The sequence below is a fragment of the Pygocentrus nattereri genome, chromosome 8, assembly GCF_015220715.1.
Source record: "Pygocentrus nattereri isolate fPygNat1 chromosome 8, fPygNat1.pri, whole genome shotgun sequence".
Taxonomy (NCBI): domain Eukaryota; kingdom Metazoa; phylum Chordata; class Actinopteri; order Characiformes; family Serrasalmidae; genus Pygocentrus; species Pygocentrus nattereri.
In genome coordinates, this window is record NC_051218.1 from 36846066 (window position 1) to 36868611 (window position 22546).

Below are 22546 nucleotides of genomic sequence, written 5' to 3' on the forward strand. Positions count from 1 at the left end.
GCTTTGAAATATATGCTGCTGCTGCTTTTAGGCTCTAACCACAGAATGAGTATGATGGGTCCACGTTATTGTCATGGATACCCATAAACTTATGACCATCTCTTTAACAGTTTTAAGCCATGTTTAACAAGAAATGTCTGAAAGAAAAGCTTAACTGAACTAATGACTGAGACTAGATCCAGAAACAGAAGGAATAAGGACTCAACAACATGATACTGTAAAAGTTATTTTTACCAGGTTATTTATTCTGGTAACAGATAAGTGTGACCACCGACATTATTATGACATCTTTTAAATGACAATTTATTTATGTTAAACTCATCAACAATGCACACTTTCCCAATGATCTTCATAATGCCAGCCTTTCCAGTAAACAGAGGGCACATGTCGGTGTCAGTGAATGCTCGGTTGTGGGTGACATTATGCCTATTTTTATTTAATTTAATATAAGGTATGTTTGATTATGTTTATTATTGTTATCATTTTATCTCTACTACAGGAAAAAAAACACATTTTACTGCTCTACAAAACAAAGATTATGAAAAAGAAACAAACCTGTTAATGTAAAGCTAATGATAATATAATATTTAGCACAGAATGGTCCAGCTTTAGAAATGTGAGCTCCTGTGTTTTCTGTCACCTTTTAAAAGGATCCTGAAGCTGCATATTGTTGGATGCAGAGCAGAGGTTTATGAACAAGCAGAGAAATAAGCCGACATGCATTTAGGACAGAATCCATTCAGAGCATAAACAGATTACTCTGATATTATAAGCCTTTTTTTAGAGTAGCAAAAAGACGAAGTTTGAAGAAGATTGTTTGTGTAAAGATTACAAAAGCTAGACTGGAGCTTATCTGAAACACCAGATGTGTCACAAACACACATTTCTGAACCACTTATCCTTCCGGGTTGTGGGTAGAGGGGATGATGGGAATGATGGAGCCTATCCCAGCGGTCACTGGGCAGAAGGCAGGATACACCCTGGACAGGTCTCCAGTTTAACACTGGGCACAGGATGCGTCAGTAAAATGAAAATATCCACAAAAACTTATACTACAAGCTTATACAAAAGAAGGGAACTAATGAGTTTTAATGGAGGTCAGTAACTGAGAAGTATCTGACTTCAGAGTAAACACTGTGTCCAGAACGTCCACGTTTCATTCTCAGCCTTTTGGCAGCGTAAATCAGCTCCACAGCAGAGTCCTGTAAAGATGGATATGGAAATGTTAAAGGGTAAAGTTTAAGAACTTTATCTGAAATATGAGAGGGCCAGTTTACATCAATACACACTTTTGAAAGAATGAGAGGACACATGTAGTACCTGACTGGTAGGGTTCTCCACCAATGAGCTTCGTTGAAGCCTCACTATGGTTAAAAAAAGAAAAAATCACAGTGTAATATTTAGATCAGATGCACAAGTCACCATTTTTATCATTGCTGTCAGAACGAAAACACATATCTCCAAATTATCCATTATATATATATATATATATATATATATATATATATATATATATATATATATATATATATATATATATATATATATATATGGGTCATTCCATGGAAATGGCACATTTTGAGTCCTCATCTCCTCTTTAGGTGTATTTTATCTACTGGGTCACAAAAATCTATATTTTAACAGCTTTACACATACATTGAAATATCTCCTTTAATACAGTGTATTTTTTTTATTTGATCTTTTTATGAGAACTTTGTTTATTTATTTATTTTTTTTCATTTTTTTTTATTATTTTGTCATGTCCCTCATGGCCTTCAACGAAAGTATACTTAGAATATACCAAATACAACTATAAAAAAGTCCATATATTTTGATGTCAACCTAAACAACTGTCTGTGTTTAATTGTTGGTGATATTATTTTTCAAAATTAATTGATAATTATTTATTAAAATCACATTATTTAGTTCTGTACCTAAGTAACCCCTCAACCCCGTAACACAAATGAATCTCCCCCACAAAAACAATGGTATGATCCATATGATCCATATACATCAAGAAGTGACATCACTCAAGTCTTTTGGACAACAGGACAGCAAAGACAGGCAAGTGGCTTCCTTCTTTTATTTAATTTTGGTCATTTATCTTGTGATATTGTGGTCGCCAAACTCAGTGACTCAACACCGTCACATGAAAAAAAGATAGAAAACTATTACTTATAAAAAAAGTTTTTTTTATTTCAAAACTATATGCTAATTCTGAATCTCATGCATGCCATGTGCTCTCTCTCTGGTATACAGTATGTAGAGCAGCGGCCATTTTGTGCAAAAATCACAACCCCGTCACACTCAACCCCGTTACATGTTTGACTGTGAGGTATACATATCAATGATACATTTAAGCAAAAAATTTGAAAATGTCAAAGTCCAATTTGAACCATTCTAGTGGAATGACCCATATATATATATATATATATATATATATATATATTATTCCATTATAATGGAAATGAATGTAAAAAGTTTCCAAGTTATTTTTGGAGCATTTCTATTATTCACCATGAAATTGAATATAATGTAATGGGTAAATGGTGTTTCCAAATATTGTTTACCAAAAAAAAACATGATTGGAGATACAAGATTTTGTCTGTATATATATATATATGTATATATACAAATGCAGCATCAACTTATTATTTCAAATTGAAAATCTAGTTCAAAATATAGTATACATTTACCACTGCTGTGTTCAGACTTTGTTCTCTTGTGGATTAAAATGGCCTGAGCAGAAATCACAACCACACACACTCCCAAAGCTGCTCCTAAATAGATCACTATGGAATCCACAGATCTCCCTGAAAAGTATGAATAAATGAATGTATTTTTACTAATCAAGGTCAAGCCAAACTTATTATAAATGTGTCACATCACATTATTTCACTATAAGCATTATTAGTCAAGCGCTAGCCCATCAGTCCCTAATGTACATATCATTTGCATGAAGCATGCCCGAATTTATGAAGATGTTTCAGGAGGGAGCCAATAAAAGGACAGCATTTAACAGCTCATGAGCCAATGATTGTGCACGTAGTCAGAGTCTGAGGTTGAGCAGTAAGTGCACTGCTTCACCTACTGACCAAATTTTATAGTGTTCAAATTACAATGACTGGGAAGTATAAAAAGTGAAATAAACAAAATGTCTTAATTTTTTTAAGACAACAGAATGAGGTAATGAATTTAAAATAAAATAAGTATTCTATAATATTATAAAGTTCTTGTTTATGTGGAGCCCTGCTGGTGACATCCTGCACAAATAAAATTAATGCATGGCCACTACGAGATCCTAATGTAAAATTAAATAATTAAGCTTGACCACAGATTAATGCGGCATGAGCCTTTGCCCTGCCTTACTAAATCGTTCCCAAAAATTAAATACCTTTTTCCCGACCTATTTTGGCCATGCATTATTTTTATTTATATGGGTTCTCACCAGCAGGGCTCCATATATTTGAGATGCTTCTGCACTCGCGTGTTTTTCATTGTTTATTTTTGAGAAAAGTCTGCAGAATAAAAAAAGTGTATTATATCTACTGGTTTGCAATGTGTACAGCTTATTAGTATTACTGTTATTTTCTATCCATCCATCCATCCATTTTCTAAGCCGCTTCTCCGTCAGGGTCGCGGGGGGTGCTGGAGCCTATCCCAGCGGTCTTCGGGCGGAAGGCAGGATACACCCTGGATGGGCCGCCAGTCCATCGCAGGGCAGACACAGACAGACACTCACACACTCACACCCAGGGGCAATTTAGCATGTCCAATCGACCTGACTGCATGTCTTTGGACTGTGGGAGGAAACCAGAGAACCCGGAGGAAACCCACACAGACACGGGGAGAACATGCAAACTCCACACAGAGAGGACCCCGGTCACCCAGCCGGGGAATCGAACCCAGGCCTTCCTTGCTGTGAGGCAACAGCGCTACCCACCACGCCACCGTGCCGCCCTGTTATTTTCTATATTTATCCTAATTGGGTTAGTTAACCCCAAAACAAACATAATAATATAATAATTATAGAATAATAAACAAAAAAATTATAATAATAATTGGTGAAATTTGCACACATTTATTTTATTATCCAATTAGACTTTAACAAACAGAAGCCCAATGCAATGAATTCAACATAATGAGAGTGTGCTTTTGAAAGCATCTGCTTTCATCCTCATTGGTCAGTGTACAACTGCCCATAGAGTTGATCAGTGAAACTGTACAACTAGTGCACACATGCACAAAATATGTAAAAGAGCAGGCATGGATGATGTTTAGATGGTATTTGTTTTAAATCCATTTTGCATAATATAACACTGTTGTCAGAACAAAACCTTGTATCTCCAAAATGGTAACTTTACAGGAGAAGGAAAAACCTACTTGACTTTTTTCAGTCAGTCACTAGACATTTTTCAGAGTCATTTTGGGTCAGTTTTTTTGGTCCATTCTTCATGAAATTTACAGACAATACAAAGAGTAACAGGTATTCTCAAATTATGTCTAACTGAAAAATGTCAAAAAAGGAGGTACAAGGTTTTCTTTCAACAAAATCGATACACTGTTCACCTAAAAACAAATACATAAAATTAAAATTTGTAGTAAAATGAAAAAAAAAATTACTATTATTACTGTAAGTTTTCACCATTTACTAGGCAAATCCCAGCAATGTTCACCATTGTGTCATAAGTAAACCTAAAGCAGTAAATTACTTGGTTGAATAGTGACTGCTTTGTAATTCTTACGCCTCGTTGCATCAACGATGAGGTAGCAATATCTATACTTCTTAAAAGCAATAATGAGTTGTCAGTACAATCATAGAAGAAATGTGACACAACACAAAGTTCTGAAAAAAACTTACTCAGTTCAACTGCTGTTCCATTCCCAAAGATGATCTTCCCACAAGCAGCCACAGCGCAGTAGTAAGTTCCAGTATGGTTGTAGTCGAGGATGTTCTTAGAGAACTCATACACAGAGCAGCTTGTAGAAGAGCTGATCTCACACTGATGGCTGCTGCTGTTCTGATGAGTGTAAATGATTTCAGGAAAGGATTGTCCTGCAGCAGCTCTGAACCAGAGCACTCGGAGATCTGCTGCTCTGATCTCAGAGAGGACTGTGCACTGCAGAGTGACCGGCTCTCCTGGAGAAACTGACCCCCATACTGGAGTTTGGATCACTGATATATTTAACTGTGTTGGACCTATTTAATGATATAAACATAACATCTCGGTTAATGTAGGGTTCTTGTTTTTTTTTACATAAGGATTAAGTTTAGTCTTGAACGAAATTTTTCCTTTCAGTGGAGAATGCCCTTTCAGTGTAGTCCAGGACTAGGCTAAGATACTTGTCACAGTGTACACTACTACTGTGTAATAACTAGTAGTATAAAAACATGTGGCTGTGACTGACAATACTTTGAAAAAAATACAAGAACAATGTGTCCCCTTTATTAATAGTCATTATGTTTATCATTATGGATTTACAGCATCAAGATCACTAGAGCAATGTTTCCCAACCCTGATCCCAGAGTCCCATTGCTCTGCACATATGACTGTTTTCCTGTTCCCAACACACCTGATCTCACTGATCAGCTCATTAACAAGCTCTAACAGAGTCAAAGTTGGCATTCTTAAGCAGAGAAAGCATTAAAACTTGCTTGGCAGTGAACCTTTAAGACCCAGGTGCCAGATTCATAAAAACCTTGTTAAGCAAAAGCTTATGAAGAATCTTAAGCCAAGCAGAAGTTCATAAGAATGTTTTTAAATGTTGTTATTATAAAAAATCTGAGAAGTTCTCCAGTACTTTTTTTTTTTAGATAAATCCTTTACGTAGGCTAAGGGCTATTTGTTGTTTAGACATTAACACTAGAACTACCAGACCTCTGCCATTTGGCAGTTATACCTTTAACTCCCAAAGAACTGCCAAATGGCAGGTGTGAAAAGCCCTTCTTGCCTCCAATGCTATATTTTACATTTTACAAAAAATAACTATTATAATTATTTAGTTTAGCTCAGCAGCTGAGGACAACAAAGTGAAGGTAAAACAAAATCAAACAGAACGTTTAAAAAAATGGCATAGAAGATCTAGTAGTGATGGTGGAGGAAACAGCCAATAGGAAAAATCCTTGGTTTTTGATAGTTATATTCTGTGAAATTCATTGAAATGTACAATTTCAGATGTTTACTCTGCCAATTCCAAGGGCTACGAAAATATTTAAGAACATTAGGAATACTATTTAATTCTGCAATTGTTCTTATGAGAAAAATTAAGAAAGAAATGACAAAAAAAGATGGATTTTGTAATTTACCTCAACTTTTTTCTTAAGTATGTAGTGAAGAAAAAAGGAAAATTTCAAGACATTTCCTCTTGTGAATTCCATTTGTGAATCTGACCCCTGGTTTGGGAAACACTGGGTTTTATGTTTAACTGATAATAACAAATGAAAATATAAAAATATGGTGATTACCTGTCACAGATAAGAAAGTTCCCGTGGAAAACTTAATCGTGTTTGCGTGAGATAAACCACAGAAGTACGTTCCCTCATCGTCTTTAGTGGTGTGTTGGATAGTCAGAGAAATGCTGCTCTTGTTTACCTCCAGTTGGATTCCTGATTGTTTGAACTCATCTGAAAGCATGGGATCTACATTTGTTAAAATCATTCCCACCCAATGAAGAGTCTGTCCCACTTTCTGCTTATACCAAACCATTCGCTCGTTACTCGTGCTTTTGTCAAATGTGCAGCAAAGTGTAACAGCTTCACCCAGATTAGCTGATATAAATGATGGCTTCTGTTGAAGATTAACAGCTTGAACAGGACCTGTAAAATTAGATTAAGGCAGATTTAACTCACATAAGAGAAAGAAGCAAATGTAATAGTAACATAATAATTCTAAACAAAAAACTTACCTATCCTGTAAAGACTGGCCATCAGAATCCAGAGGAGAGTTATCTTCTTGGAAAGCATGGTTGTTATTTGGATTGTTTGAAGCAAAATGTTTGAAAGAAGTCAGACGGTCCTTTCTGGCTGCTTGACAGAAGATAATTTGGTCACTGGAAGTTTTCAGGGCCTTTTTATAAGCCAAGAGTGTCATCAATAGTGCAACAGCCAATGAACACTTTTAATGAGGAAGTGTTACCTCACAGAGGAAGAACTTGAGTTTAAGTTCAAATGCACTTTTTTCACACAATGTGAAAAAAAAGAATATTAGGCTTCCAAAACCTGTTTGTAGTTTTACCTTTAAAATAAAAATAGTTACACTTTATTTTAAGGAAACAAATGGCTATTATCTTAGTGTGCTTGATACTTTTCTTCATGTTTATCATCAATATGCTGATGAGCTGGCAGACAACATATTAACAGCACTCATATGACTTCTTTGTTTTGCAGTAAGAGTGATTTATTATAAATGGTGGTTATACACATTCAACACAAAATGCCTCTTTTAATGACCACTGCAGTCTTAGATTTATTCAATTCCTGAATAGAATTCTTCATTTAGAGCACAAATCAGGTGCTATCTCAAGGGCTTCTTTAGTTACATCAGGTGTGCTTGAGATAAAACACATCAAATACCTGGATGGGCTGTGGGTTTGTTGGCTGAAAAGCTTGACTGCATGTTTGAAATAAGGCAAAGTCAAGAGCGTTGTCTAGTAAGTTAAGAGATGATTGGCTTGCACAAACAAGGAAAAGGATATGAAAAGAGAGCAAGGGCATGTGAATGTTCCTAGAGATATAGTTGGAATAGTTCAGATAGTTGGATCGTTTGCAAGCTCAAAAAAGAAAAGGAACACTGGTCACACTACCTGGACGTGGCAAAAAGAGGAAGCTATCACCAGCTGCCACTAGATTCTGAGGAGGCAGGAGGTCAAAAATCTTGAGTTACTGCGAAAGACCTACGGCAAGATATGGTGGCAGCAGGCACTGAGGTTTAAGACTGCACAGTAAGGCACATGCTACATGTCTCCATGCGCAAATTGAACCTCTACTGACCCAAAAGGGCAAGAAAATTTGGCTCCAGTATCCTAAAATTCACATAAATAAGCCACAGGGGTTTGGGGATTTGGTTCTGTGCACCGCTGAAATGAAACCCGGACTTTTCAGGCCTATGGATCAGTAGTACATCTGGAGGAGCAAGAGTGTAGTGCACACTGAAAAGAATACCCTGGGGCTAGTTTGTTTCCCCTGGCACTGGAATCCTTCAGCATGTGGACGGAAAGATGGATTCAATAAAGTATCAGGAAATCCTGGGAAAAAACATCATGCCTTCTGTGAGAAAGCTGAAGCTTAGATGTCATTAGATCTTCAAACAGGACAATGATCCCAGCAGACCATCAGTCCACCAAGGCTTGGATTTAAGAGAAGTCCTAGAAGCTTCTGCAGTTGCCGTCATAGTCGTCTGACTTGAACCCCATAGAAAATCTTTATTGCGATACAAGGAAGGTGGTTGCAGCATACAAACCCTAGAATATTAGTGAAATGGAAACCATTGCATGAGGAACAGGCCAAGATCCCTCAGGAATGCTGCTAGAAGCTTATGTCTGGCTATGCATTAGATTTGCAGCAGGTCATAAGGGCAAAACTACTAAGTACTAAAGATGCTAATCATAAAGCATTGGAATAATTCTGAGACTGCAGTAGTCACTAAAAGTGGCATTTTGTTTTGAATTTGGACAAATCAGTTGTTATATTTGTTCTGTTGAGCTATTAAAATGGTTCTTGTTTTGTTTTGCAAACAGCTGAAAGTTTGTAAATGTTGCTAATAAACCTAATTTGCAATGGGGGTTGAATAATAGTGATTGCAACATACATTCTCTAGAAAAGATATTGAAAAACAATATAATTCACCCATTGCCTCTGTTCTAACAAATCTTTAGAACATATATCATAACCATTTTAACTACAAAAGGAACTAGACAGGGATGTTCTATGTCTCCATTATCATTTGCATTTTTTTACTAACTTTCTGGCTGCTTCCATTACAGAGTGCCAAACGATCTCATGTATCCAGTCAAATTCATACCACCATAACATTAGCTTACATGCCCATGAAAATTTACTGAACCTCACCCATCCTCCATTGTCCCTTCCATCAGTTCATGTCACCCCTTTGGCTGATTCTACTTTCTCAGCTGTGCAGCCATAAAGTTCTAGAGGAAACACCAAAGCACAAACATCTAGGAGCTCTGATTTTTTGCTACTGTTTGTTTTCACACCAGTTTCTTTACATCAACGCTGGACAAGCAACTCAAACTAGTCACAGTTAGACATTGAAGACAGTTTAATTCCAGAAATGGACATTTATTGGATTCGTTTCAAAGAAAACACTATAAAAACAGACCATTGTTGTAGATACAACACAGTAAGTACAACCCTAACTGGTTAGGAGGAAATAAACTAGTCATTCCTGGTCTTTCACTGTCTGATCACACCCTTTAGGGAACAGTCATGTGTTTCTACTCAACAACAAATCTTTCTTTTTTGCATCTTAGGCCTCTTTTCCACTGCATGGCCAAATGGTTCTGAGCACTGAGTAACTGTTCCAGTGGTGTTCCCACATGGACACAGTTCAACACAGAATACTTAAAAACCAGACTCAGCCCAGTTTTTCGGCGCAGTTATCTAACCATAATTGGGTTCACAGAACCAGTTGGTGGGATGACGTAATGACGTAGCTATTCGCTGATTGGTTCTATGTTTATGTCAGTATGTGCCACTGCATGTTTAGACAATCAACTAAGTTCAGTTCACTCAGAGGGCAAATAAATGAAAGCAGTGCATGATTTTAAAACCCACCATTCAATAAACGTCAAAGCTTCCATCTAACACCAATTTCCAAATATTAAACAGTGCTTAGAACTGGTGAGCAATAGCTTGGTCAGGATGCTGCCTGCTCGGCTCACTACAGAACAGGTTCAATTCAACTAGCAAAAGCTTTACTGACAAGATCCAAACACCACAGTGCAGGTTTTATTGGACTGACTGCACTGCTATCACAAGTATAGATGATGAAAACTTATAACAGTGAGAGCAAAGTTGACTGATTGATGGTGGAATGACAGAAAGCCAAAATCAAACCTGTTCTGTAGTGTTTTAGGCTAAGCTAGCATGAGTGCACGGTGCTTCCCATAGCAGTACAGGCTCAGATCTAGTGAACCATCCATCCATTTTCTAAGCCGCTTCTCCATCAGGGTCGCGGGGGGTGCTGGAGCCTATCCCAGTGGTCTTCGGGCGGAAGGCAGGATACACCCTGGACAGGTCGCCAGTCCATCGCAGGGCAGACAGACAGACACAGACAGTCACTCACACACTCACACCCAAGGGCAATTTAGCACGTCCAATTGGCCTGACTGCATGTCTTTGGACTGTGGGAGGAAACCGGAGAACTGCGAGGAAACCCACGCAGACACGGGGAGAACATGCAAACTCCACACAGAGAGGACCCTGGTCGCCCGGCCGGGGAATCGAACCCAGGCCACCGTGCTGCCCTCTAGTGAACCAATGATTACAAATATTTGTTCAGAGGATAAAAACTTGAATCTGAGAACACAAATTCAAAGCACTGGTGTTGAAGTGACAGAATGATAAAAAATACACTTGTTCTGTGGCGTTTTGAGCTGCACCCTGTGCCAGGCGTCACTAAAGCTAATGTAGCTAGTTATCTGGGTACAAGTGAAACAGTCTGTTTCAGTAACAGATGCTCAGATAATACCTATTTAGAGAATAAGGAATCTGAGAGCATACAGAGATTGGAGGGGGAATGACAGATGGAACTAAACATGTTTTGTGGTGGGAGGTGTGTGCATAGCAGTTAGACACACTTTGTGTAGTTTCTTGGGTATTTCCTAGTTCTGATTTAGTGGTACAACAGATGGAAAAAGAAAGTGAAAGTATAACCAGTCTCATGAGTCCAGACCAGCGTAGAATGGCCCAGCACGGCCCTGAGAACCATTTGGCGTGATAGTGGAAAAGCAGCCTTAGAGTCAGTGGACAGTTAGCCAGCCTGGGACAGTTATTCATATATTAATGACCTAATTGTTGAATTACACTACAAGATCTTCTACAAGTCCAGAATAATCTTCCATTCAGGAAATATTATATTACAGTAGTTTATACAAGCCTGTATACCCTGCAGGATTGTCAGTCTCAGTAGTTTCTGCACAAAGGACACGGCTGTGATGTCAGAGGACACGGCTGTGATGTCCGGCCTTAGGTGCTTTCATCTCATGCTTCCTTTCTTTGTTTTGAAAGATATGCTGCTCTAACCACAGAATGAGTTTGTGGTTTCATACTTTTGTAATGAACACCTATGACCGTTTTCAGCCATGTTTCATAGGAAACTTAACTGAACTTATGATTGAGGCTGAAAGAAAAGCTTAACTGAACTACTGATTGAGGCTGAAAGAAAAGCTTAACTGAACTACTGATTGAGGCTTGAGTTTGAGACAGAATATTGACAAATCCTGAATAATGGTCTTTATTCATTAAGTGGTCCTTTTTAGAGGAGTTTGAAGCTGAACTGGAGCTCATCTGAAACACAGAAGGTGTCAGTAAAATGAACATATCCCACAAAATGTACATATGCTTATACAGCAGAAAAGAGCTAAAGAGTTTAATGGAGGTCAGTAACTGAGAAGTATGTGACTTCAGAGTAAACACTGTGTCCAGAGCGTCCACTCTTCATTCTCAGCCTTTTGGCAGCATAAATCAGCAGAGACCTGTAGAGATGGACATGGAAATGTTAAAGAGTAAAGGTTCGAGACCTCTGTCTGATATGCAAGAGAACCATTGTACATTGTTTTAAAGTATGAGAGAACACCTGTAGTACCTGACTGCTAAGGTTCTCCACCACTGAGCCTTGTTGAAGCCTCACTATAGTTGAAAAAGAAAAATTTCACTGTAATTTTTAGATCAGAGAACATTTCCTTTGTACAAGTCATTATATTTGTCTTGCTATATGTCAGTCATTCTACCAAACTGGTTCAAAATCAGAGTTGAAAACATATTTTGGGCTTTTAATAAACTTATGCCTTAGCCTGAAATCCTTTTGCTTCCAGTGACCTTAAACTTTAATTATGTATTTTTTACTAATATAAATGATTGAACATTCCATTATACCACTAATGAAATAATCATGTCACTACAGAAATGTTTCAAAATGTTTGGTAGTGACTGTTTCTGTAGTGACTGTATTTGAGCATAACTCAAAAATGCATGCCAGTTCATTTTACTTTTAATGTAAGTGAATGGAACCAGACTTTTTTCCAAATTATTTCGGGTTGTTTCTCTGAGTCCATTCATCATGAGATTTACACATAATATAAAGAGCAAAAGGTATTTTCAAATTATGTCAAAAACACACAAGGAGACACAAGGTTTTCTTACAACAATAGCGAGATTTATATATATATATATATATATATATATATATATATATATATATATATACGCACACACACACTTACCACTACTATGTTCAGACTTTGTTCTCTTGCAAGTTAAAGTGATCAGAGCAGATATCACAACCACACACACTCCCACAGTTGCTCCTAAAAAGAACACTGTAGAATCCACAGACCTCTCTGAAAGATATGAACAAATAAATACACTTTTATTCATCAAAGTCAAGCCAACACTATCCATTACTAAATGTGACAACTCACATTATTTTACTATCAATATTATTTCCTGGAAAACCTAATCTCACTGTTTATTACTTTACTTCAAAGCACTTTTAAATCTGTACCTGGTGCTGTTAATTAAAATATCCACACATAAAATGTAAGGACCATCATTCTGTTTGAGAGGTTACACAACAAGGCCATAGCCTATCACCTATTCGAGTCAGGCCTGTTTAGGTGAGGGCAGTCTTCTTCAGAACAGGGCTCTTCAGTCAGTTAATGTTAGCGTGCAGTCTAATTAGGTGCTTTGCTGACAAATTGCTTATCAAGTTTACAGCATTGGAAAGTTCTTTCAAACCTCACAATAGTCCTTATTCATCCAAGTTGTATAATATATTGTGCATGAAATCAAGCGCCAGCCTATCAGTCCCTCATTTACCTATCATTTACATTAAGCATGATGTAATGCATGCAAATGTTTCAGGAACGAACCAATAAAACGACAGCATTCATCAGCTCAGGAGCCAACGGCTACGCTCGTAGGTGGAGTTTGAGGTCGAGCAGTAAGTGCACTGCTCCCCCTAATGACCAAAGTTTAAAGTGTTCAAATTACAATGACTTCAAAGAATGTGAAATAAACAAAATGTCACAGCGTTTTTTTAGATGGTGAAGCTCATTGTATAATCACATCTGACCATACACAACTCTGATGAATAAGGGCTAATATTTTATGTTCACTATTTGAGAATAATGAGAATATTGTTTTGCAAATATCCACTTTTGCTTGAGCTCCATATACATGAATTACGTTGTTGCACTGACAAATATGTAAAAGAGCAGGCACGATTAATGTGTAGATGGAATTTATGTTTTAAATGCATTGTATGCAATAAATATTAATCACCTGGAAACCAATGTGCAAAGTTTTTATTGGGTCAGAAAGAGACCCAGAATGTAACTGATTCCTTACTTTTGTGCAGGAAAATGTAATTATCTTACTGTAAGTTTTTACCTTTAACATATTACCCCTGGCAATATTCACCATTGTGTCACCAATAAACTTTAAGCACTAAATTACCATCTGAATTGAAGCTTTTCTATGAGTGAAGCACAAATATGGTCTAGAACAGTGTGAAATCAATTCAGTCTTTATTGGTGAAGAATGGCTGGTGACGTTGCATCAATGATCAGTTAGCATTATCTTCACACTTTTTAAAAGCAATATAGGAAATATACATAGGAAATGTACGAAAACATACACAAAGCTCTCAAAATGACTTACTCAGTTCTACAGCTGTTCCCTTCCCAAAAATGATCTCCCCACAAGCAGCTACAGCGCAGTAGTAAGTTCCAGTATGGTCGTGGTCGAGGATGTTCTTGGAGAAGTTGTACACAGAGCTGTGTGTAGAAGAGCTGTTCTCACACTGACGGCTGCTGCTGTTCTGATGAGTGTAAATGATTTCAGGAAAGGATTGTCCTGCAGCAGCTCTGAACCAGAGCACTCGGAGATCTGCTGCTCTGATCTCAGACATGACTGTGCACTGCAGAGTAACCGACTCTCCTGGAGAAACTGACCCCCGTACTGGAGTCTGAAGCACGGATATGTTTAACTGAGGATGACCTACATAAAATAATTCAGAAACATATGATAAACAGTAAAGAATTTTTTTAAATGTTTAATTGCTTTATCCTGTAGAATTATAATTGTCAATTTGCTCTAATATTTAAATGTAATTATGCAATTAAATGGTTAATTAAGTTTTTATTGATATAATGAATTACATTCAAGTTTATAGTTTACATTCTTTTTCAAAAGATTTGATTCAAGGCAAATAGCAAATAAATGGTTTCATTTAATAATAAGAATAGATGGATGTTGTTTGGTTTATACTCTTTAGGTGGTCATTTAGTTTTTGCTAAAAGAAATTTAATAATATGTGTCAAGTATAATGACTTGTAATGAATACAAAATGAGGTACAAATTCATTTTTTCCTCGTTCTTATTTTTATTTTTATATTCTGGTTCTGTGATCTTGGTTCTTTCTCTGTCTCAGAGATACCTGGTCTTGGTCTTAACTTGGATTTGGCTACTACAAATTCTTTTTCTTGACTTTGACTCAATGTGTCCAGGTCTCGGTCTTAACTCATAATTCAGCTCTAACAGACAGGGCTACAGTAGTAATCATTTATCCCTCATGTAAATGTTTTATCCCAACTCTAGAGATCCCCTACTTGTAAATTTCCACATATGGCTTGTAAAAAAATTCCCCTATGGCAGTTTAAGCCACTGCTTTTAAAGCGTAAACGAGTCTGAACTTTTAAATGTAACTATGAAATGAAAATATGGTGATTACCTGTCACAGCTAAGAAAGTTCCACTGGAAAACTGAATCGCATTCCCATCAGACTTACCGCAGAAGTATATTCCTTCATCATCATTAGTAGTACGTTGAATAGTCAGAGAAATGCTGCTTGTGTCTGCCTTAAGTTCGAATTCTAATTCCTTGAATTTAGGAACAATAATAGATTTTAAATTTGCTATCACTGTTCCCACCAGCTCAAGAGTCTGTCCCGCTCTTTACTTAAGCTTTCATCAAATGTGCAGTGAAGTGTAGCAGCTTCACCACCTTTAACTGACAAAAATGGCATCTGATGAAGACCTACAGCTTGACCAGCACCTATAAAATGAAACAAGGAATATAATGGTAATAAAAAAACTGTCCAGCATTTGCATGTTTTTCCTAAAAGTACTATAAAATGTACCTGTTGTGTAAAGAATGGTAAAGAGAATCCAGACTGGAGTTATAGACAGCATGATTATCAGTTGGATTGCCTGAAACAGAAGAAAGGAAGGGAGAAGGTCTTTTCTGTCTGCGTGAAAAGAATATTTGACCATCAGGGGTCCTCTAGTCCTTTTTGACCCAGTTCTGTCATCAATAGTGAAACAGCCAATGAACATCTTCATTCAGGTCATGTCACCAGGTGATTGAAACCTTCATCACATTTGGGTGTTGTTAAGAAGAAGGGTCTTCTTGGACCGTGTTCTCCCTCAGAAACCAGAGAATGAAGCAATAAACCAGCTCGGCAGAACCCGCTAGCCAAAGGAAAGATAACCTTTCAGGTGTCTTTTTAGATTCTATCAGTGATAATTTGCTCATTTTTGTGGTCCACACTGCTTTTCAGCATCTCATGAGTAGAAATCACTATGGACAATGAGCCTAGCATGTAACTTGTGCATGGATCTGATAACTGTTGCCAATTATTTGCACATTTTTATCACAGTGTTACCTTTATTTACAAGTGTTTGTTGCATGTTCATGGTTTATTTTTAACTTCTTCTATTTATGTATATGTGGGTTTTAGTATCAATGAGAACAAACTAAGAATTCCACAGTACAAGACAATCTGGAGTGTTACACCCAAGCATGACAGAATTTTCACTTTTTTGCCATTTTATAAGCAGTTAAGATGTTAAATAATCACTTATAAGCAGTTAAGATGCCAAATTTACTCTACACACTTCAAAATGATGGTTCTTCAAGTCAAGTCAGGTCAGCTTTATTGTCAATGCCACAATATGTACAGGACATACAGTGCACTGAAATTGCGTGACTCTAAGACCCCATGGTGTAACAATAACATTAAATAGACGGTAAACAGGAAAAGTGTGAATCTAAATAGACACTAAAAAACACTAAACACTAATCGTAATAATACATATTAATTTTAGAAAAATAGAATAATAAAAAATGATATAAATATAAGAGGTCCTGAAATATAAGAAAAATAAGGGTTACTTAGTAAAGAAAACCAAATAATATAGAACCATGAACACTCACAGACGCCTTTGCCTAATTAAAGTGTTCTTTGCATCATAAAAGGGTTCTTCAGCTTGACGGACAATATGCTGTAGATGGTTTTATACAGAACCTTTTTTAAAAGGGTTCAAAACAGCACCAAAACGTGTTCTTGTACCGTTGTGATATCAAGCTTGTTAAAATAGAGGAACCCTTCATCAATCTGAAGAAGCATGCAAGGGACTCTTTAATCATGCAAATGGTTCTTTGACTGTTCATAGTTCTATATAGAACCATTTTCTCAACTAAAGAACCATCATTTTTAAGTGTATAGTACAAGACCTGCCTATTAATACTTGTATTGTGAAAAGAACATGCAGGTGTGGACTAATTTCACAGTTAATCCAGCTCTAAAGATGCAGACTGTCACAATATTTTGGAAAGGTCTCTCTATTTTCTGGTTAAAGGGCAGAACTGTGATGTCACATCATGTGCTTTTATCTCATGTTTCCTCTTTCTTTCTTTGGTGCGACTGCTATTAACTGCAGTGTGTTTTTAACCACAGAGTGTTTGACCTTATAAAAGTCCATTTAACACTGATAAAGTTCTGGGTTGCTGTAATAATTAGTTATTATAAAACATCATCTACTCACTTTCAGCAAGCAAGTTCAAAAATCAGCATGGACAAGTATAGTTAGTATTAATTAGTGGTGTCTTTAGAACCATTGATTTTCACTAGAATTAGAAATGTAAGCAATAGAGATGTAAGCAATTTCCTCACTTAACTGTCTTTCTTTTAGTTTTTCACTGTAAACGTAAAGCAGCAAAATTCCGTTCCTGCAAGATATGGATATGGCTGATAAACTAGCTGTCTTACAAAATTTTCAAAATCATGACTTGCATGTAAGTAACATGTTCAGCTACTAACTACATATCAATGTTAATGGCAACTGTAATTTCAAATTGCTTAGTCACATCTTTTGTACAAGAAAAAAAGATACTAAAGATACAACCTTAACAGGAGCTTTCATGACATCCCATTCCAAATCCATACGTATTAATATGGAGTTGGTTCCTCTTTGCAGCTATAACAGCTTCCACTCTTCTGGAAAGGAGACTGGCTGTGGTCATTTTTGTCCATTTATTCAGAAGAATATTTGTGAGGTCAGACACTGTTGTTGGACTAGAGGGCCTCGTTCGCAATCTCTGTTCTAGTTCAACCTAAAGGTGTTCGAAGGGGTTGAGGTCAGGGGCTCTGTGAGGGCCAGTCAACTCATCCAGCCATGGCTTTATGGACTCTGCTTGTGCACTGGGGCTTAGTCAGTCATGCTAAAACAGAAAAGGTTCTTCCCCAAACTATACCCCCAAAGTTGAAGTATACAATTGTCCAAGATGTCTTGGTCTGCTGAAGCATTAAGATTTCCCTTCGCTAAGGTGATGTTTACACAGCAGGTAAAAGTGGCCCAAATCTAATATCTTTTGTGATGTAATGACCCTAAATAGTTATTGGCTTGATGTATGGTTCTATGAAAAACCTTTAATTGGTATACATTAAAATCTTTAGATTGTGTAGAGTTTGTTTAAACATTAAAATTGTCTTACACTCTAACACATATCCGTTTCAGAAAGAGCCTTCCACTGAAATGTTCTTTCTAGACAATCAATCAGGCACCTATGTCAGTAATATCAATATCTTCATTATGACAAGCTGCAGAAATTCAAATCCACTGGTGTTTCTTATTAAATTTAGCCAAATTATCTTTCAAAATTTGGAAAAGAGCAAATGCCTTTTCAGTGGATAATAATTCATTTTGAAGGGCTTTATTCACTGACCCAGAGGTGTATGGCTTTAGACAAACCCTGCCCAGAAAGCTGGCCTCTCTAACCCTATTGATCCTTATCCATTCTCTGAAAAATCATTGAGGATGGCTGAGAGTTAATGCTTTGTTGATCGTGTTGGGAGTATAGCATCACTGTTGGTTTTTGATGTCCAGGGCCCGGTGGTGGGCCTAAACCTTTATTACACACTTCTGTAATGCGGCAAGATATAGTTGTAGGTGATTCTGCAACGTTTCTATTGGTTCATTCATGTTGAAAGTTTGGCCCTATATAAATCCAACTGGTATGTCAAAGTTATGTGGGGGGAAAAAAATGAAAAGAACACAAAAATGAAGATGCAAGCTTTTTTCCTTCAACAGTCTTCTTCTTCTTTCGGCTGCTCCCTTTAGGGGTCGCCACAGCGGATCATCTGAATCCATCTTACCCTATCCACTGCCTCATCTACTTTTACACCAACCATCTCCATGTCTACCTTCACTATATCCATAAACATTCTCTGAGGTCTACCTATTCTCCTTCTACCCGGCAGCTCCATCTCCAACATTCTTTGACCAATATATGCACTATTCCTCCTCAACACATGTCCAAACCATCTCAAACTGGCCTCTCTGGCTTTATCTCCAAACTGGAGGCAGTCGTTGTTAACCCGGGCCTCGATCGATCCGGTATGGCAATCATATTTGAGATACGCATGATAGTTTTGGCTCAAGTTTTACGCTGGATGCCCTTCCTGACGCAACCCTCACCATTTATCCGGGCTTGGGACCGGCACCAGAAGTACACAAAGTACACCCCTAATGGCTAATTACACCCCTAATGGCTAATTTTTCCTTCAACAGTGATCACAGAAAAGGTAACTCTGAACAAATCAAATATTAACTGTGATTGTGTATTTAGGCCTGCGTCCAACTGCTATCTGCATACGAAAGAGTCATGTTGTTTACACTACCACATATCAGTTACAGAAAATTTTTCATGGAGCCCTACACTTTTTTCAGGGAACCAACAGTGTTCAGCGCTGTATTAACCATGATGGGAGCAGAGCGTCACTGTTGGAGCAAAACCTTTTTCCAAGCAAATACAGAAATCAAGAGAGATGCAGAAATTGAAAGTTCAAGTAATTCCATCTCATGAGCTACACCAGTAGTTCTGGTGAAAAAGAAAGATGAGTCATGGGATTTTTGTGTGGATTACTGGTGGCTAAATTCACTTACCTACAAGGATGATCACTTTCTAGCCTTGATTAGAAAATCTTTGCCATGTCTGAAAAAACAGTGGAACCCAACTTCAGACCTGTGAATATTAGCAGGTTGAGGTCCATTGTACCAATAAAATGTTACTTTCACTTTCCAATTTGAAAGGATGCCCTTTAGAGTATGAAATGCCTCTACCACTGCAACGACTGATTCAGCAGTGCATGACAGACTGTCCAGTTTTTGACTTCTTACTAATTCTTGTGTATCATGTGATTGTGCACTCCTGTGCATCAGTAGCCATTTGGAGCTTTTGTCCACAGTCCTTGAGCATTTGCAGTCTCATGGGCAGAAGCTCTAATCAGAATGTTGGCCTATTGTCTATTGGTCAGAGTGGGGTGTCAACTAACAGTGCATTGAAGATGAAGCTGCTAAGTTTAGATGGTATCTATAATTAAGAAATATATGATTAATACACAAAGTGCGGTTCCCCTTGTAATAAGTGCTGATGCATTTTGCACATGGAGAAGGTTAGTCAAAATAGTAAGGCCAGCATGTGGAGCTAGGCCAAGTAGCACCCTTATGCCAGTAGGTAAAGATATTATGTGAAAGCTGTAACTATACTAGAGTAATACTAAAGCACTGCTTCAACTGGAAGAGTGAAATCTGTGAACACTGCCAAAGTAAGTTGAACTAAAGTAATGCAAAGAAATTTAGTGCTGATTGTTAGAACTTCTTACTTGTTCTTCTTTGGTTACTCCAAGATAAAATATCTGCTATATTTGGTCAGTTTCTTTCCTGCTTTTGAAGGAAAGTCTTGTACAAATGCAGCTTAAAAATGTGTAAAGCGACACCTGTAAGGCCATGTAGGCAGGATTCACTTCGGCTCTAACTGGGGCTGCTCCTTCTGTTGTAGCAAGTACCAATCATGTTCCCTTTAGTTTCTCCATCTCCGCGCCCCCTCTGAGGTTCTCTTTAATCCCTCCCTTTTCTCTTTATCTCTCAACATACTCTCTCTCTCTCACCTCTCACACATAAACACATTTCTCCACACCCCAGGCTACCAAACTACATAAAAACAGGAAGTAAAAAAAAAACAAAATTTATGTCATAAGAATGTTTCATATTCAAATGTACAATTGCCTTGAATTCACAGACTTTTAGCTGAAGCTAATTAGGCCTTTGATAGACAAAGGTCTCTTTTTTGTCATTTAATATACTTCCAGTGTCTATATCCACTTCACATTTATACACATTATCTTTTTACTTTGTACTTACAAATATGAAAGCAAAATCACATGATCCAAGTAAATAAAAATATAAGCACAAACAAAGAGAGGTTTAAAAATGTGATAGACACCACAAGTTAATAATATTAGCAATTTGTTACAAAACATTTATTGGCTGTGTCATACTGGAGACTTCTGCAATGAGATGTCTACGGTAAGTAAAGCAGCTTTTTGCAGCATTGTGGCTCTATTTACAATGGGATTCAAGACAAGTGATTTCCTAAGCCAAGCACCTTCAGTTTGTAGAAACCAGCCTTGAGTTATTTTGGCTCTGTGTTTGGTGTCATTGGGCCTTTTTTTTACCAAAAATTCTTCTTAAAACCCACTTATGCAATTTTCTAGTTTCAATTTAAAGATTTTGACATTTTGACACCAACATTTTATTGTTTGGAATTCGTTCTTTCTCATAAGAACAGAATCTGCACACTCAAGAGCACAAAGGGGCGAACAGTTCTGTGGTTTAAAAACACCTCATGAATCTCACATAGACTTGTTCTTATTGCAAGAACAAATTTAAGAAAAAAACATTGGAAGATATTGCTGAATGTACTTTGCCAATGAAATTAAATACATTGTACATCACATTTCCTTCAGTGACTTGCAGTGAGAGGAAACATACTTATGGTGCATATACCCAGCTAGATTTTTTTTTTCTGAGAATATTGTGTTCTATTCATGTTTTAGTTGGATGTTTTTATTTTACTTCTGGGAATGTTCTCTAAAAACATCATATAACAATCTGTGACTCTGACAAAATCCTTAAAACATTGTCCAAATGTTGCAGAACATGGTGTCTTAGTTAACATGTAACCTTATAGGAGCATTATTTGAAATGCTAAACATCTTTCAAACACTCTTTGAACATTAGATTAAAAGGTTTACTTTAAACACTGTTAGAACTTGTAGGTGCTATTAGCCAAAGTTATGGGACTGTTACCTGCTAGCGGGGTATTCATGTCACACACAATATCCAATGTGAACGTAAACAGCAAACAAATTGATGTTTAAAAATCAAATAGATGAGAAAAATGTATTCAGGCTCCAAAAATGAATAACACTGGTGCAAAGCTGTTGTTCCCACAGCTTTACAAGAAGAAGCTATTAGCTTTTTGTAGCATTTTGCTTTGCAATGTTGGTCTATTCTTGCTAAACTGTGTTCAGTTCCTCAAGTTCATGAGGGTTTTTCCATGTACTTGCAATTCCTCCATTCAGGAGATGCAAGCCATGCAAGCAGCTTCTTTTTTAGAAACTAGTCTTGAGTTATTTCCATCTTCTCCACCGATCAAGCTTCTTTACAGGTAGGAACATCTTAAACTATAACATTTACAGCAGTTTATTTTATAACACTGTTAATATTTTGTTATTTTAAAAACTTTAACAACACACAAAACAGAACTAAAGGCCCTGATGATGTCACTCTCATAAGTATAAAGTGCATGTGTGTGTGTGTGTGTGTGTGTGTGTGTGTGTGTGTGTGTGTGTGTGTGTGTGTGTGTGTGTGTGTGTGTGTGTGTATATCTGTTTCTGAAACTTGGCCTTTGAAGTGTCAGTGGACAGGGCAGGTTGTGGCTGCTGTTAATGCCTGCAGGCTGTGGTGGTTTTGCAGATCTATCCTTCACACCCTCATGTTTTACCCACTGCAGTTTCTCTGCTTTATCTCTACAAGCTACGCTGACCACCTCTCAGTTTCTCAGAAAAACAACCCCTCACTCACCGCTCAAACTTTCCACAGGATGCTCAGCTACTTTTAACTGTCACGAGCCACATGGCTATATTCTTCAGACACAACATTAACACCTTTAATGGTCATA

General features: G+C 37.2%; 2 protein-coding genes across 3 annotated transcripts; both read right to left on the reverse strand.

Moving 5' to 3' along the window:
* Nucleotides 1-213: 213 nt before the first annotated feature.
* On the reverse strand, nucleotides 214-7023 carry LOC108424129. Of its 2 annotated transcripts, XM_037540770.1 has the most exons (6): nucleotides 6907-7023; nucleotides 6467-6817; nucleotides 4862-5200; nucleotides 2697-2813; nucleotides 1321-1364; nucleotides 214-1202 (listed from the first exon to the last, which is right to left on the reverse strand). In XM_037540770.1, the coding sequence occupies exons 1-6, from the start codon at nucleotides 6962-6964 to the stop codon at nucleotides 1089-1091; spliced, it is 1023 nt and encodes a 340-aa protein (XP_037396667.1). In that variant the 5' UTR covers nucleotides 6965-7023; the 3' UTR covers nucleotides 214-1088. The 2 variants fall into 2 exon arrangements, with proteins under 2 accessions (XP_037396667.1, XP_037396669.1); XM_037540772.1 differs by lacking the exon at nucleotides 2697-2813.
* A 4287-nt stretch (nucleotides 7024-11310) lies between these two features.
* LOC108424123 lies at nucleotides 11311-18719 on the reverse strand. Its single transcript, XM_037540373.1, has 6 exons — nucleotides 18711-18719; nucleotides 14973-15120; nucleotides 13901-14239; nucleotides 12463-12579; nucleotides 11826-11869; nucleotides 11311-11715 (listed from the first exon to the last, which is right to left on the reverse strand). The coding sequence occupies exons 1-6, from the start codon at nucleotides 18717-18719 to the stop codon at nucleotides 11644-11646; spliced, it is 729 nt and encodes a 242-aa protein (XP_037396270.1). The 3' UTR covers nucleotides 11311-11643.
* Nucleotides 18720-22546: the final 3827 nt, after the last annotated feature.

Coding starts and splice junctions, on each gene's coding strand:
- LOC108424129 (XM_037540770.1), bottom strand. CDS start 6,964: ATGCTTTCCAAGAAGATAACTCTCCTCTGGATTCTGATGGCCAGTCTT. Junction 6,818..6,906: donor GGCCAGTCTTTACAGGATAG/GTAAGTTTTTTG, acceptor CTAATTTTACAG/GTCCTGTTCAAGCTGTTAAT. Junction 2,814..4,861: donor TGGAACAGCAGTTGAACTGA/GTAAGTTTTTTT, acceptor CATACTTTTCAG/GGAGATCTGTGGATTCCATA.
- LOC108424123 (XM_037540373.1), bottom strand. Junction 14,240..14,972: donor AACTTTCTTAGCTGTGACAG/GTAATCACCATA, acceptor TATTTTATGTAG/GTCATCCTCAGTTAAACATA. Junction 12,580..13,900: donor GGGAACAGCTGTAGAACTGA/GTAAGTCATTTT, acceptor CATATCTTTCAG/AGAGGTCTGTGGATTCTACA.